This window comes from Carcharhinus amblyrhynchos, chromosome 25, assembly GCF_965287045.1.
Source record: "Carcharhinus amblyrhynchos chromosome 25, sCarAmb.v2.hapA, whole genome shotgun sequence".
Taxonomy (NCBI): Eukaryota; Metazoa; Chordata; class Chondrichthyes; order Carcharhiniformes; family Carcharhinidae; genus Carcharhinus; species Carcharhinus amblyrhynchos.
The window spans coordinates 21,181,841-21,195,984 of NC_137348.1; the positions used below are offsets into that span (position 1 = coordinate 21,181,841).

The window sequence follows — 14,144 nt, forward strand, 5'->3', positions numbered from 1 at the left end:
GTTAGCAGTTTGGTCAGAATTATTTTCTACTGACATGCTGAAATGACACCAACATCGATGCTGTCAAGATACAATCTTTCAAAACTGAATGCTTCCAAAGCACATCATCAGTCTGAGGTGGCTTGGCCACTGGTTCTTACTATACAGAAAACCAGGTTGTATTTCAAAATGATCTTTTCCAATCCTTAAATCAAGCAGTTGTGTTAAATTAAGAAATGGGACTGATTACCTCATTAATTTCAGTCCACCTTTCTGCATTATGTTGATCAAGAACTTCTCCAGCTACGTCTATGAAGTTTCGGCTTACATTCTCCAGAGCCTCTCTGGTGTCGTTAACTTGTGGTTCCAAGTTGGCAACATTTTGTAGCAAACGTATAACACTCAGCATGTCAGCTGGTTGCAAAGTGGCATTTTCAATGCTCAGAACGTGTTGTACTGTCTTCAGTATAATTTCAGCTTCAGAAATATTGGGTACAAGCTTTGTACTACTCAACAACATGTATTCAGTAACCTGTACAAGGAGAGTTCATGTCAATTGCATTTATGTAAGTGCACAATTTAACCATTTCTCCTCTGTAAACTTCAGCAATTAATAAAGAGTGACGAAGTACTATTCTCCTGCATTACATTATTTTTGAATTAATTTAATGTTAAAGTCCAAAGATACGCGGATTAGGTGCATTAGCCATGCTAAATTGCCCCTTAAAGTCCTGGGATGCATAGGTTAGAGGAATTAGTGGGGTAAATATGTGAGGTTACGGGGATAGACCCTGGATGGAATTGTTGTCAGTGCAGACTCAATGGGCCAAATAGCCGCCTTCTGCACTGTAGGGTTTCTATGATTATATAGTAGCTCTTTCATATCCTCTTGGCATGGTTGCTGGCTTATGGTACGTGTGACTTATCCTACCTGAATAGGCTGTACTCTTACTGTGGTACTTACTTTAAACTTATTTTGTTAACACCGGGGCGGAATTTTCCCATCCCGCCTGCCGCAGAAATAATAGTGGGCGGGACAGAAATTTCAGCGGACCACTTGTAGATCCATTGACTTTGGGAAAATTCCCAGTCTTGGGTGCGCAGTGTTGGAAAATCCCACTCTACGTATATGTTGCAGAATAGGTATGTCTCTCCTGGGTTCCATCCTCTCAAGAAAGAGAGTCTAGCACATGATTGCTGATGTCACTGATGCATCACAGTTTACATCACTCATTAGCATATCTTTACACTTAATCCATTACACTACACCTCTCCCCCAAGTAATCTATCACCTTCTTAGCAACAACATGGAACTATTTTAACCATTTACATTGCATTTCTGTAGTTCTCTCTTACTTCTACAGACTCTACCTGACATCTTCTCCTACCCTTCCCCTCACCCAAAAAGTCACTGTCGGAAGGGGTTCGGTCTCCCATAGTGTACTTGATCTTTAGGGAAGATGTCCTGGAGGCATTTGGGCATTCCTCTTTTCCTTGGAGGACATCATTATGACTGAAGTGGGACAGCAATGTTGCTGGGGTGCCAGTAATCGGAGTGCAGTCAGACCTGCTGAACTGTAAGGACCATGGATCCTTTTCAAAGAAAAACTGCTCCAGGAGAGGAGACTGAAGGACACCAACACTTGAACCCTCTTGAACTGGAAGTAAAGGAATTAGGGCACTTCCAGGGAACATCTGCTCCCTTAAAGCAGAAAAGACCTGAGAAGACAAAGGATCTTCAACTCCTAGATGTACCATTCACTGCTGCATTATGATGACAAATGTATTGCGATCTGAGATTCCAGCAAATCTAGATGTCAAGTAAAACAAAATTCTTGTAAACATTTCTGGAAACGAAGTGATGATTTCCCAATGATCTTGGAAACGATAGTCCCTATCTGGAGGCAGTGGTAATTTGTAGATCATCTGTAATTCACAGTTCTATCTATGGATTACACTGCTGCCTCACAGCGCCAGGGACCCAGGTTCGATTCCCAGCTTGGGTCACTGTCTGTGCAGAGTCTGCACATTCTCCCAGTGTATGCGTGGGTTTCCTCTGGGTGCACCAGCTTTCTCTCACAGTCCAAACACACGCTGGTTAGGTACATTGACCATGCTAAATTCTCCTTCAGTGTACCCAACAGACGCTGGAGTGTGGCAACTAGGGGATTTTCACAGTAACTTCATTGCAATGTTAATGTAAGCCTACTTGTGACACTAATAAATAAACTTTAAAAATCTGTAAAACTTTAGGTAGAGACTGTTTCATGGTGGGCAATGGGAAGTGTTTTGAGATAATACAACCTTTTTTTTTACAGTGGGATGAATCTCTCTATGATATAAAGATCAATTTCCTGTCGACAAATTTCCTGTACAAGGTGGTGAGGCTGTGGTAGCTCTGAGAATTCTGCTTCAGCTTTTGTTCTGAAGGAGAGGTCAAATGGGAAGACGAGTTTCAATGGGAGCTGAATTATGGGTACCAATTCAGTTTCACCACGGAAACAGGTGCTGCTATCTCTCTGGCAGTGTTATCCTGAATGGACTCAAGCATAAAATCAAGCATGTTGTTCACCCTGGAAGACTCTTCATGGTTAACCCGCAATATAGAAGATATTGCATTGGTGGCTTCAGTAGAATGAAGATCGAAGTGCTGCATTGCCGCAGTAACATAGCTGATTCCTCACAGAAAGTTAACAGTGACTTCATCTAGCTCAGCAGTTGATCAGAATAGTGTGCTAATCTGTAGAATCTTATCCTCCAAGAGATCACTTGGTGCCGCATCAGTCTCTTTCCCAATATCTTCTTCAGGAAAGAGCCCAAAAGGTCTTCTTGCAGATGACCACTCTCTGCCACAGTGCCTTCTGTATCTGGCACCTCTAGTCAAGCATTGTAAAGAACTGAGAGAAGCAGGACCTCAATATCCACCCAGGTTCTAGCTCATGGGTGTGTCTATGACAGAAAGGAACTCACTGTTGATTGAATAAACCTCCTCATCTGCAATGGACTGGAAGTTCACTAGTTTGACCAGTGAATTTGATGACTGTGCCATGAATGTCATCTAAATGTAGGCATCATCTAATTTTTCTAGGTTTCCTAATAGTAAGCCAACATCTCCACTCAATAAGGAATTGCGTTGAATGTGAACAAAGTTGGTGGAACCATGGATATGTCATCCCTTGCAACGAAGAGGAGCAATTAGCCTGCTTTTATTTGGAAGATTTATCCGACCTGGCCCTTGCAATTTACTATGTGATGGCTGGAGGGATATTGGCTGAAGTCCAGCTAGAAGATCAGACAGTATGTTAACGCCAGTTCCTGTGTCAATTTTAAAGTTAGCGTCAAAACCTTTTATTCGCCCTGTAATTGACCAATAGTTTTGATCAAGACCATTTACTTCCCCTAGAACTTCTGTAAAAGCAAGATACTGAGGATGCCGGAATCTGAAAAAAAGAAAATGCTGGAAAAACTCAGCAGGTCTGGCGGCATCTGTGGAATGAGAAAAAGAATCAGCATTTTGAGTCCTTATAACGCCTTACAGCCTTCAGATGCTGCCAGACCTGCTGAGCTTTCCCAGCATTTTTCTGTTTGTGTGTTGGAAAATTTGTCTATCTTGATTTTCAATTTCTTGGATGGATTGTGTCTCATGACTATTTTCTTCTCTTCTTCCTTCAGTTAAAATTGTTGGATTACGAAAGCACTTGAAACGCCCAGTCTTCCTGCATTTGAATCATTCTGCGCCTCCTGCTGGGCAATATTGGCATCGGTCTTATTTCCTTGCATCACAAAGTAACCATTTCAAAATGGCTGTTGTCAGATTACCTGTGCTTCCGCCTGTTTTGGCGGAATTTCGAGCGATTGGGCCCCTGTCTCTGCGCCTCAATTACACAGCAAATTATAGCCCAATTTACTTCTGTTGAGTTTACCCTGGCTCGCTTGATCTCAAGTGAAGTCAAAAAATGAGGGAGCTTAGTTTCTCGGACTCCAATGATGATGCAGTCACTGAATAGCTATCTTTCAGTGGCCTGAATCTACAAGAGACAATATGTGTCGGTGAGAAATACTTCAACTGATTCTCCTAGTCTCCCGTTCTATCACTAGATTTCACGTGGGCTGAAACACATGTTGAAGCCTTTGAGAACAGTGTTGAAGTCTTCAGAGGAATCTTCTACACCCTGCTTCAAGGAAACAATGTCAGTTATTGGGCCCAACAGATAAAGAAATAATTTGACCTGGCACTTCTGCTACTTAGCATGAAGACCAGATACTGCTCAATATCAGAAGAAGTGCTTCTTCCATAATTCCCACTTCTGGCTTCAATGTGGACCCTCAAGTGGGCACAGTAGAGGCAATGACTGCTCACCGGCTGTGGGCATCATTATCTCTCTCCAGCCTGCCGTCTCCTTCAGTAGGTTGAAATATTTGGGCTATCAAGTTTTTCGTCATTTCCCTGCCATGATTCCATTAATGGTACCAGCCACTGCCACCATGTTTCACATAGTCTTGGTATGGTTGCTAGTTTCTAGTGTACATGATGCATCTTACCGAGATAAATTGTAGTCTGACTCTGGAACTTGCTTTAAGTCAGCATACTAACACAGGTTGCAGAATAGCTATGTCCCTCTTGACAATGACATTATGTAAATGTGTTAAATTAGAGCAGGGTCAACTAATTGTGATTATTTATTTATGCAACAAAGGGACCGAATAAAATGTGAAAAAACCTGCAACCTTCAACCTCCAATTATCCACATTTCTGACTAATTAATCTAGGGTTTTCATTTGAATGATCATTGCTGGTTCACAGGCATCTGCAGGAATGACAAATAATGTGTAGTCCCTGGGTCTACTGATGAATGCACCGATGAGTGACAACTCTCTGAGGTTTATCCTCTATGTTCTGCCGCCCCTTAGGAGTTCTGCTCCCATCTTTGGTGAGCCAAGTGTCACATTCACATTCTTCTCAGTCTTGTCTTCTGTCTGAAAGCAGTGAGACAGAATGTGAGATCACCATACTCCATCCTCCTGGTAGTTCCTGTACAGCAATATCAAAGAGAGAGGCAATGCTCACCAGCCTGCCCATTGGGTGAGAAAAGAAGGACAACAGCCACAAGTCAGTTGTACCACTAGGAGTTAGTGGGAAGGAAGAACTGTCTAAACTAGGATATCGACTGCCTGAGTTTGTTAAGTATGACCTTTGTTGCTCAATTAATTGTCCTAATATAACTGCATCAAGTCTCTCCTCGTCGGAAATGTATTATCTGGTCTAAAAATCTCTTACATCAGTTTTCAGTTAGCAAGATTAGGTAAAAATCATCCCCTTGTTTACAGATTACAACAGGCTAATGCAGGTCAGATGGTTATCTGAGAGACTGGATAAGACTGTTTTATTTTTGGAGCAATAAAAAGAAATGCAAGCACAGGTCATGCCTTCTCTCACAGAATATGTGCTGGTGTGCATGGAATACAGTATTTTCCTCTCCTTGCGACTTTGGGAGGCAGTGGTGATATAGAATCACTGGATCCCTACAGTGCAGAAGGACACCATTTGTCCCATCAAGTCCGTACCGACCAAAATCTTCATCCAGAGCCTATTCCCATAACCCTCATTTACCCTGCTAATTCCCTGGACACTAAGGTCAACTTAGCACGGCCAACCAACCTAACCCACACATATTTGGAGTGTGGGAGGAAACCAGAGCACCCAGAGAAAACCCACACAGATATGGGGCGAATGTACAAACTCCACACAGACAGTGACCCGAGGCTGGAATTGAACCAGGTCCTTGGCGCTATGAGGCAGCAGGGCTAACCACTGGGCCACCATCCGTGCCATGGTAGTCATTGGACTAGTAATCCAAGGTAATGCTCTGAGGACCTGGGTTTGAATTTCACCAAGGCAGATGGTGAAATTTGAATTCAATAAGAATCTGGAATTAAAAGTCTAATGATGACCACAAAACCATTGTCGACTGTTGTAAAAACCCATCAGGTTCACTAATGACATTTAGACACTTGATCTGGCCTTCATGTAACTCCAGATCCACAGCAATGTGGTTGACTCTTAAAAGCACTCAGGGAGGGGCAATATATGCTGGCCCAGCCAATGATGTCCACGTCCCATTAACAAATTTTTAAAAATTGATTGCAATATAAAAGTGCTGTGTCCTGCTTTACACTCGCTGAAAAAAGTGGAACGAGTCACTTGCACAATATCTTCACACACAAAAGAAAATCTGATTTTACAATCCAGTCCTGTTGCTTGCGGCAGTTTCTTTGTTCCATCAACAACCTTATAAGAAGTCGTAAGTAGTGTTGGAACATGTACCAACAAAAGTGTGTTAGGAGCACGTCATATAATCACACTGCATTATGTGCTGAATAAAAGCATATGTGTTATACACTTGAAGAATTAAATTTTCAGAAGTGACAATTTTATTCTCAGACAAAGATCTTATTTCAGTCTGTCCTTGTAATAAATACAAAAAAAACTTACCATTGTATTGTTAGAAAATTCATTTGATTTAATCTTGAATAAGCTTCTTGAATCTGACTCAAACTTGTTCAACTTCAAGTATGTCTCTACAATGCAAAGGGACACATTACTTGACAAGGAATCTAAGAAAGGGGAATGATTTTTGAATGTTTCAAAAGTAAATTTAGCTCTGAACAACATCAGAATGTAAAATTCTCCTATATGGAACAGAATTAAAATACAGTTTATAACATATTTAAGTTTACTTGTGTCATCTTATTTATATAGAACTGTGGAAAATAATGTTGAATATCACAATGGTGGAAAAGAGCAAACTTCTTAAACAATGCTCTGTCCAACCCTCTTGAAGGCAGACATTTTTTCATGCCAGCTCTTTCAATAATGAACATCCTGTTAACACCAAGGCTGACGGTCAGCATTGCTATGATTTTTCTCAGGTGAATCATAAGATATTTTAAAATTGATGAAATATAACACCATGTTAGAAACATGTGATATAATAATGATTTTGGTCAGTGCGCACCTGACATGTGAAAATGCATCACCGTGCTTAGGAATTTTACATCCAAAATTCTAAGAGGCCACAATAGAACTTTTGGTTACTACTAATTGGATTCATATTCTCTTGGGTGGCATGGTTAGCACTGCTGCCTCACAGCACCAGGGGCCTTGGTTCAATTCTGTCTCTGTGGGTTACTGTCGGTGTGGAGTCTGCAAGTTCTTCCTGAGTCTGTGTGAGTTTCCTCTGGATATTCTGGTTTCCTCCCACACTCCAAAGATGTGTGCCTTTGGATGAGCGGCCATGCTAAATTGACCCTAGTTCAGCGGATTAGCAGGATAAATTTGTGGGGTTACAGGAATAGCGCCTGGGTGGGATTGTGTTTGGTTCAGGCTTGATGGGCTGAATGGCCTTCTTCTGCACTGTAGGAATTCTATAATTCTATATGATTGTTCTCAGAAATCTCAGGGGCAGGATTTTTTGAGTGATGGGTTTTCCTATCCTGCCACCAATAAAGTCAGGGGAAACACATCCCCACCAATGATGACAGCCCTGCTACCACTGCACAAAGCATTAGTTGGCTTGAGAAGGAGCCCCTCACTCAGAATAAAGTTCCAGCTCACAGAACTACCACAGTCACTTAGTTCCTGACTTCATTACAGCCTTGGTTCAAACGTAGACAAAAGAGCTGAATCCAGAGGTGCAGTGACTGCCCTTGGCACCAAGTGTGGCATTAAGGAATCCCAGCAAAACTCAAGTCAATGTGAATCGGGGAAAATCTCTCTGCTTGTTGGAGTCATACCTAGCACAACAGAAGATGATTGTGGTTGGTGGAGGTCAATCATTTCAGTTCCAGCTCGTCATTGCAGGCGTCTCTCAGGGTATAGTCCTAGGCCAAACTATCTTCAGCTGCTTTATTAATGACCTTCCTTCCATCACAAGGTCAGAAGTGAGGATGTTCACTAATGTCTGAACAATGTTCAGCACCAATCATGACTCCTCAGTTACTGAAGTAGTCCATGTATGAATGCAGCAAGACCAGGACAATATCCAGGCATGGGGTGACAAGTGGCAAGTAATGTTCATGCCATACAAGTGCCAGGCAATGACCACCTACAACAAGAGAATCTAACCATGGCCCTTTGATATTCATTGGTATTACCATTGTTGAATTCCCCATTGTCAACACCTGGGGGATTACTATTGACCAGAAACCAAACTGGACTAGCCATATAAATACTGTGGCTACAAGAGCTAGGAATCCTGCAGAGAATAATTCACCTCCTGACTCCCCGAAGCCTTTGCACCATCTACAAGGCACAAGTCGGAGCGTGATGGAATTTTTCACTGGCCTGGATGAGTGTAGTAGATACCTGGGAACATCACCATCTGGAAGTTCCCCTCCAAGTTACTCACCATCCTGACTGGGAAATATAATTGCCGTTCTTTCACAGCCACTGCGTCAAAACCCTGAAACTCCCTCCCTAATAGCACTGGGGCTATACCTACACCACATGGACTGCAGCGGCTAAGAAAGCATCACACCAGCACCTTCTCAAAGGCAACTAGAGATGGGCAATAAATGTTGACCTAGCCAGCAACACCCACATCCCGTAAATGAATTTTTAAAACATCTGATTTGCGGCAGCTCTGTAGTAACAGTGGTGCAATTAGTAGCTGTCCAATGTTGGGAATATAAGCAGTCCCACTAGTCTACGCGCTGGAACCTACAGGATTAGTGAAAGGCAGGTTCGCAATGGGGCTGGAAGGGGAGGCTGGGTGCGGGGGGTTGGGGAGGAAGTTGGCGGAAGGAATCGTGATGGCAAGGCAAGGCGGGAGGGAGCACCCTCAAATTGAGGCCAGGCAGCAAAACAGCCGCTTAGAGACCTCAATTAGGCAAAGGTGGATAGGTCACCCCGTAAAATTGCAAGAAGGTCCAAGGCAGGTGGATGGGAAGCAGAAAGGCCATCTAGGGAGTTTTACAGATTTCGCCACTTGCAAACTTGCTGATGGGAGCTCATAAAATTCTGCCCCAAGTGTCTAAGATCTTGGGAACTCAGACTGGCAGAGAAAAACAAGACTTAATTCTTACGACTGCATACAGCTATCAGGCTCTGAGTCAAAAGGTCAAATATTCAAGTGTTATTGCAAAGAATTGAGTCCAAAATCTAGGTAGTCTATTGCAATACTGAGGGTGGGTCAGATTTGATATCTGCTCTCTTAGGTGATTATAAAATATTTAGTGCATTAAAATATTACAAACTTGCCAAGTCAGGTATCATATTGATAAGTTGGCAACAAAGCATTCACTCAAGTTCAACTCCCACCCCCCCCCCCCCACCCCGCCCCATACTTGCTATCTTTGAGCAACTTAGGGTGGAATTTTCCAGCCGTATTTGTCCTGAAACCGGAAAATCCTGCCCAAGGTCAACAGACCTTTCCGTGGTCTGTCCCTCACTCGCTACATTTCCCGTGGTAGGCAGAATGGTAAAATTCGCCCCTTAATGTCAAAAAGGCTCTGCTTACTCTAACTCAGTGAGAAAGTCCATTACCATTCTAACAAATGCCACAGCAACTCTTGACACCATGGTCCCGACATTTACTTGAGTGGGATTTCCAAGCAGAAGCGAGGTGTGCCGAGTACACGTAGTCCTATTTAGCAGCCCAATTTTCAGGCATGGCTCCCTGTCGGGCATGGAATACCTAGGAGGAAGCCAGAGCCCAGGACGCCAGCTCCTCTGTGTTGGATTGTGAGGGCTGCAGGGAGGAGGAGGGGGGTGTAGTAATGCTGTTTGGTGGGTCAGATGTGATTGTGGGGGTTTGAACAGCGATTTGGAGCAAAAAGGGAGGGTTGGAGGTTGGTGATTATTGGCAGTGTGGGAGTCGGTTAACACAGATTAGATGGTTGAAATTATAAGGAGAAAATGTCCCAGCAATTTTACCAAGTATGTTCCCAGATCCCCAATACCATTCATTGAGTATTGTCATATCTTCAAATATAATATAGAAGTTACAATGTGTGTGATTCTTTGATGAGTCATAAAACTGAGCAGAATGTAAAATAGAATCAAGAAAGCATTGATGGAAGTTCAACTCAAGCAATTCAGAAGGGTCAAAAGGTTTAACGCTGCACAAAATAAGGAAGAAAAATGCATTTCTTATTTAGTCTTTATATGCAATTCAATAATGCATTCAGATGTAGTGGAGTGCTTGAAGAAATGGCAGCATGGTGGTTAGCACTGCTGCCTCACAGCACCAGGGACTCAGGTTTGATTCCAGCTTGGGTGGCTGTTTGTGCTGAGTTTGCACGTTCTCCCCATGTCTGTGTGGGTTTGCTCCGGGTGCTCCAGTTTCCTCCCACAGTCCAAAAGCTATGCTGGTTAGGTGCATTGGCCATGCTAAATTCTCCCTCAGTGTACCCAATCAAATGCTGGAGTATGGCAACTAAGGAATTTTCACAGTAACTTAATTGCCATGTTAATGTCACAAGTAGGCTTACACTCATAAATAAACGACTAAGAAAAACTTGTTCCAGATTTTCAAATGTGCATCAATAACTAACCTTTATTCCATTGGCAGAGGAATGACAGGGGATACTCACAGCCAAATTGGCTTTTAAACCCAGACAGAGCATCAAAAGTTGGACATTCAGCTGAAGAAACTTTCCATGCTGTAATAAAGCAACAAAATTGTGTTTGTCAACTTCATGTTAGGAGGGCACTGGAATTACTAACGAGATTACAAATAGTGCATTTACTTAATCTGTTTCCAAACTGATTAAATGTATCCCAAAAAAGATTTAATGTTTTTGTAACTTTTATCCAAATTAACTTTTCATTTGCATATGAACTATATTTCAGGTCTGAATGAACTGCACTCCAGAGAGTATCAGCCTCTATTTGTGTGAACGTTTAAATAATAAAAATTCATAGCTGCACTGCAATTTATCGGCTGAAATTTTAGCAAAATGGAAATAAGTTAGCAACAAATATAAGCAACAGTCAGAACAAAAATCACAACATCTGGATCGTGTTCTGCCAAAAGCAGGTCTGAACCACTGCACCACAATCCCCAGCACACATAGGGCAAGGGGACAGGTCCTGAATCTACCCCAGCCAGAACAGTGGTCATCCCCATGCTGTTGGCATCAATCTGATCCACATTGGCTGTTGATTTCCCAAGGACTCCTGTGGCAACAATAATGTAGTCCAGGAGCTATCATAGAATCCTTACAATGCAGAAGGAGGCCATTTGGTCTACTGAGCCTGCACTGATAACAATCTCACTCAGGTCTAATTCCTGTAACCCCTCATATTTAACCTGCTAATTCCCCTGACACTAAGGCTCAATTTAGCATGATGAATCAACTTAACCCACACATCTTTAGACTGTAGGAGGAAACCGGAGAGAACATGCAAACTCCACATATACAGTGACCCGAAGCCAGAATTGAACCTAGGTCCCTGGCGCAGTGAGGCAACAGTGTTTACAACTGTGCCGCCCACAAGCTATGGACAGAGGTGGTAGAGATTCCGATTTTCTTTCCTATATATAGCTAACCAGGAATCTCTCCCACCCTTAATGCCTGCCATTGAACTGATACTGGATCCACTTAGCCACATTGTGAATGCATCTTCCTTGGCCATCAAGTCCTGGAGTGAGGCTTGAACGCAGAGCATCTGGCTCAGAAACAGGAAGTGTAACATTAGTTACACATTTTTAATCTGAACTTCCAATTTAACACTTCAGACCAAAACAGATCACTATTATTTAATGGTTAGTATCAACCTATTTACCTTGACATTGAAATCATGCCTTTTAGAGTAATTTACACCGCACGACCTCCAACACAACTGGATATTAATAAGAGTTTAAGACTATATGATCAGATTTGTGTAGCTGTAGATTACCATCTTAAATATAACTTTGGCTAAGTATTAATACTCCATTTAGCATCTGTGCACAATACTTCTAGGTGCACCATGATGAGTCAATAATGAAACATTCAATAAGGTATACATTTAAATATTAATCTAATTATCTGTATTTTAAACAAATTTCTTAAAAAGGCAATATTTGAGTGTAAAGTTAAATGTTAAATAATGGTATGTTGGGAACAAATCAGAAACTCCAAGGTATAGTATGAAGTTAGCCTAGACCCTAACTTTATCTTTTGGTTTTAGCATTAGGGTGAGAATAAGATGTTCACTCCAGGAATGATTCCATTGATCCACGAGAAAACTTTTATCAAAATAAACTTTATTTAAGAACACAGTTAGAACATAACCAAAAGATTTAGCATGGCTTTTACCAAATAAAGTATTTTAGCATAAGAGTATAATTCTTAACAGCTTGCTATCGCTATAGTTCCAATTTAGCAGTATTCCTCAGACATTAATCCCTTCTTCAGAACCAGTTAACACCAAAAGCAGAAATGTCACGTGGATGCTAGATTTCCAACCTTTTAGATCCAGAGATACAGACACACAGCTGTCTTCTGACTCTCATACAGCAGATTCGCAAAGAAAGATCCACTCTGCAGAATCTCAGAAAAAGAAACTTATTTCCTGGCACATTCCAGTCTCCAACTTCAGAGAGGAGAAAAGGGAGGCACTGTTCTCTAACAGCTCCAAGCAGCATCAAAGCTTGAGGTCTCTGTGCAAGCCTAGCTCCACCAGTCTCCTTATCAACCCAATCAACCCAATCAAGTCCTACTCTCAAAACCCCAGTGGAAATCTCTAAAATCAAAACAGCATTAGTTCAGATTAAAACAATAATTCTTGTAATTAGATGCAATTATGCTGCTGCAGTGACAACAGAGGGTACCGCTTACAGACCCAACAACACCAGTTAGAACAGACAGTAACTGCACAAGATACAGGACTCAAATACATTTCTTAAAGGCACAGTATCGTCACAAGTAATCAGTTCTGGTCGAAAGTGTTAAATTGAAAGTTCAGATTGAAAATGTATAACTAATGGATCTTTTATGTTCCTTTCTATCATTTACAGATACATTTTAATTGAAGAAGCATTCAGCACCAATAATAAAGAAAAGGGTGAATTTTCTCATTCTGCCCGCCACCGGACTCATGACGGACAAGATATAGATCATAGAAAGGTCCATTGATCTTGAGTCAGATTTTCTAGTTTCGGGGTGAACACAGCTTGAAAATCCTGCCCAATGAGTTTCAAATGTAATTTCCTTAGTCAAATTAATTTTTTTGGAACAAGATAATGAATAGGCTTCAGAAGCTGAATTTTTACTGTATTTTCTGCATTACAATCTTTGCAAATGGTAAGATTATAATATCCACCTTTTTTCTTACCTGAACAATTCAATTGAACTTCCATAATATGCACTGTGGGTTCAACTTCCATACGAGCCAGGTCCCACTTGGAAATAAGGTTTTGCTGAGGGGGTGAGCACATTCTGACTGCTGTAATCTGGGTGGCATCGAGTACATTGGTCCAAATGTTCATGTCTGCGATGTTGCCACTAAAAGCCTCATTTCGTTTGAATGTGCCTCCCAGCGAGTCTTGATCCTGACCAATAATAAATGTCCCATTTCCAGCAATAATTTGAGAACTGTAACAGCCGTCTCCTGAACTCACCTTTATCCCATCTGCATAAATAGACCATGTACCATTTTCCTTTTGCCACGTTACACAAATGTGATGCCACTGTTCATCACTTTTCAGCACCGACTTGTAAGGTGTATGATGTCCATGAATTATCAGGGCTAACTGAATGAATCCAAGATCATCAATTCGGCTGCGTAGCTGAAATTCATTGATGAACACTGGAATGGCATAAGAAAATATGGTGGCAATGCCTGAAGATTGGTTATCCCACTGAAGACGGGCACAGACTGTAACAGCACCCAAAGGAGGCAGTACATTGAGAACTTTGGCATGTTTGGTATCTGTTTTGTTCAGGAATGCCAGCACCGTGGACTTGTCAGCACCTGCAGTAAAGGATCAAAGACATTCCATTAGAAATTATACAGTAAACAGCGGAATTTGTAAACTTCTGATGTGCAGCATTTTTTTTTGCACTGGCAGTTTATGAGTTTGATTTTAAAAAGCAGAATCCTCAATCTACTCAGAAAATTCTGCATTCAAGTTTCATCTGTGTAATGGCGGTTTGGTAATGTCAGGCATGCCTTGATT

At 41.7% G+C, this 14,144-nt stretch overlaps 1 protein-coding gene across 1 annotated transcript in view; it reads right to left on the reverse strand.

Moving 5' to 3' along the window:
• The window catches only part of LOC145358112 (adhesion G protein-coupled receptor D2-like), a 195,434-nt gene that overhangs the window by 143,861 nt on the left and 37,429 nt on the right, over nt 1-14,144 (reverse strand). Inside the window, exons 4-5 of the mRNA XM_080211784.1 lie at nt 13,301-13,939; nt 6,473-6,594 (exon numbers count right to left, since the gene is read on the reverse strand). Coding sequence (XP_080067910.1) covers nt 6,473-6,594; nt 13,301-13,939 — 761 coding nt within the window. The remainder of the gene's footprint in view (nt 1-6,472; nt 6,595-13,300; nt 13,940-14,144) is intronic.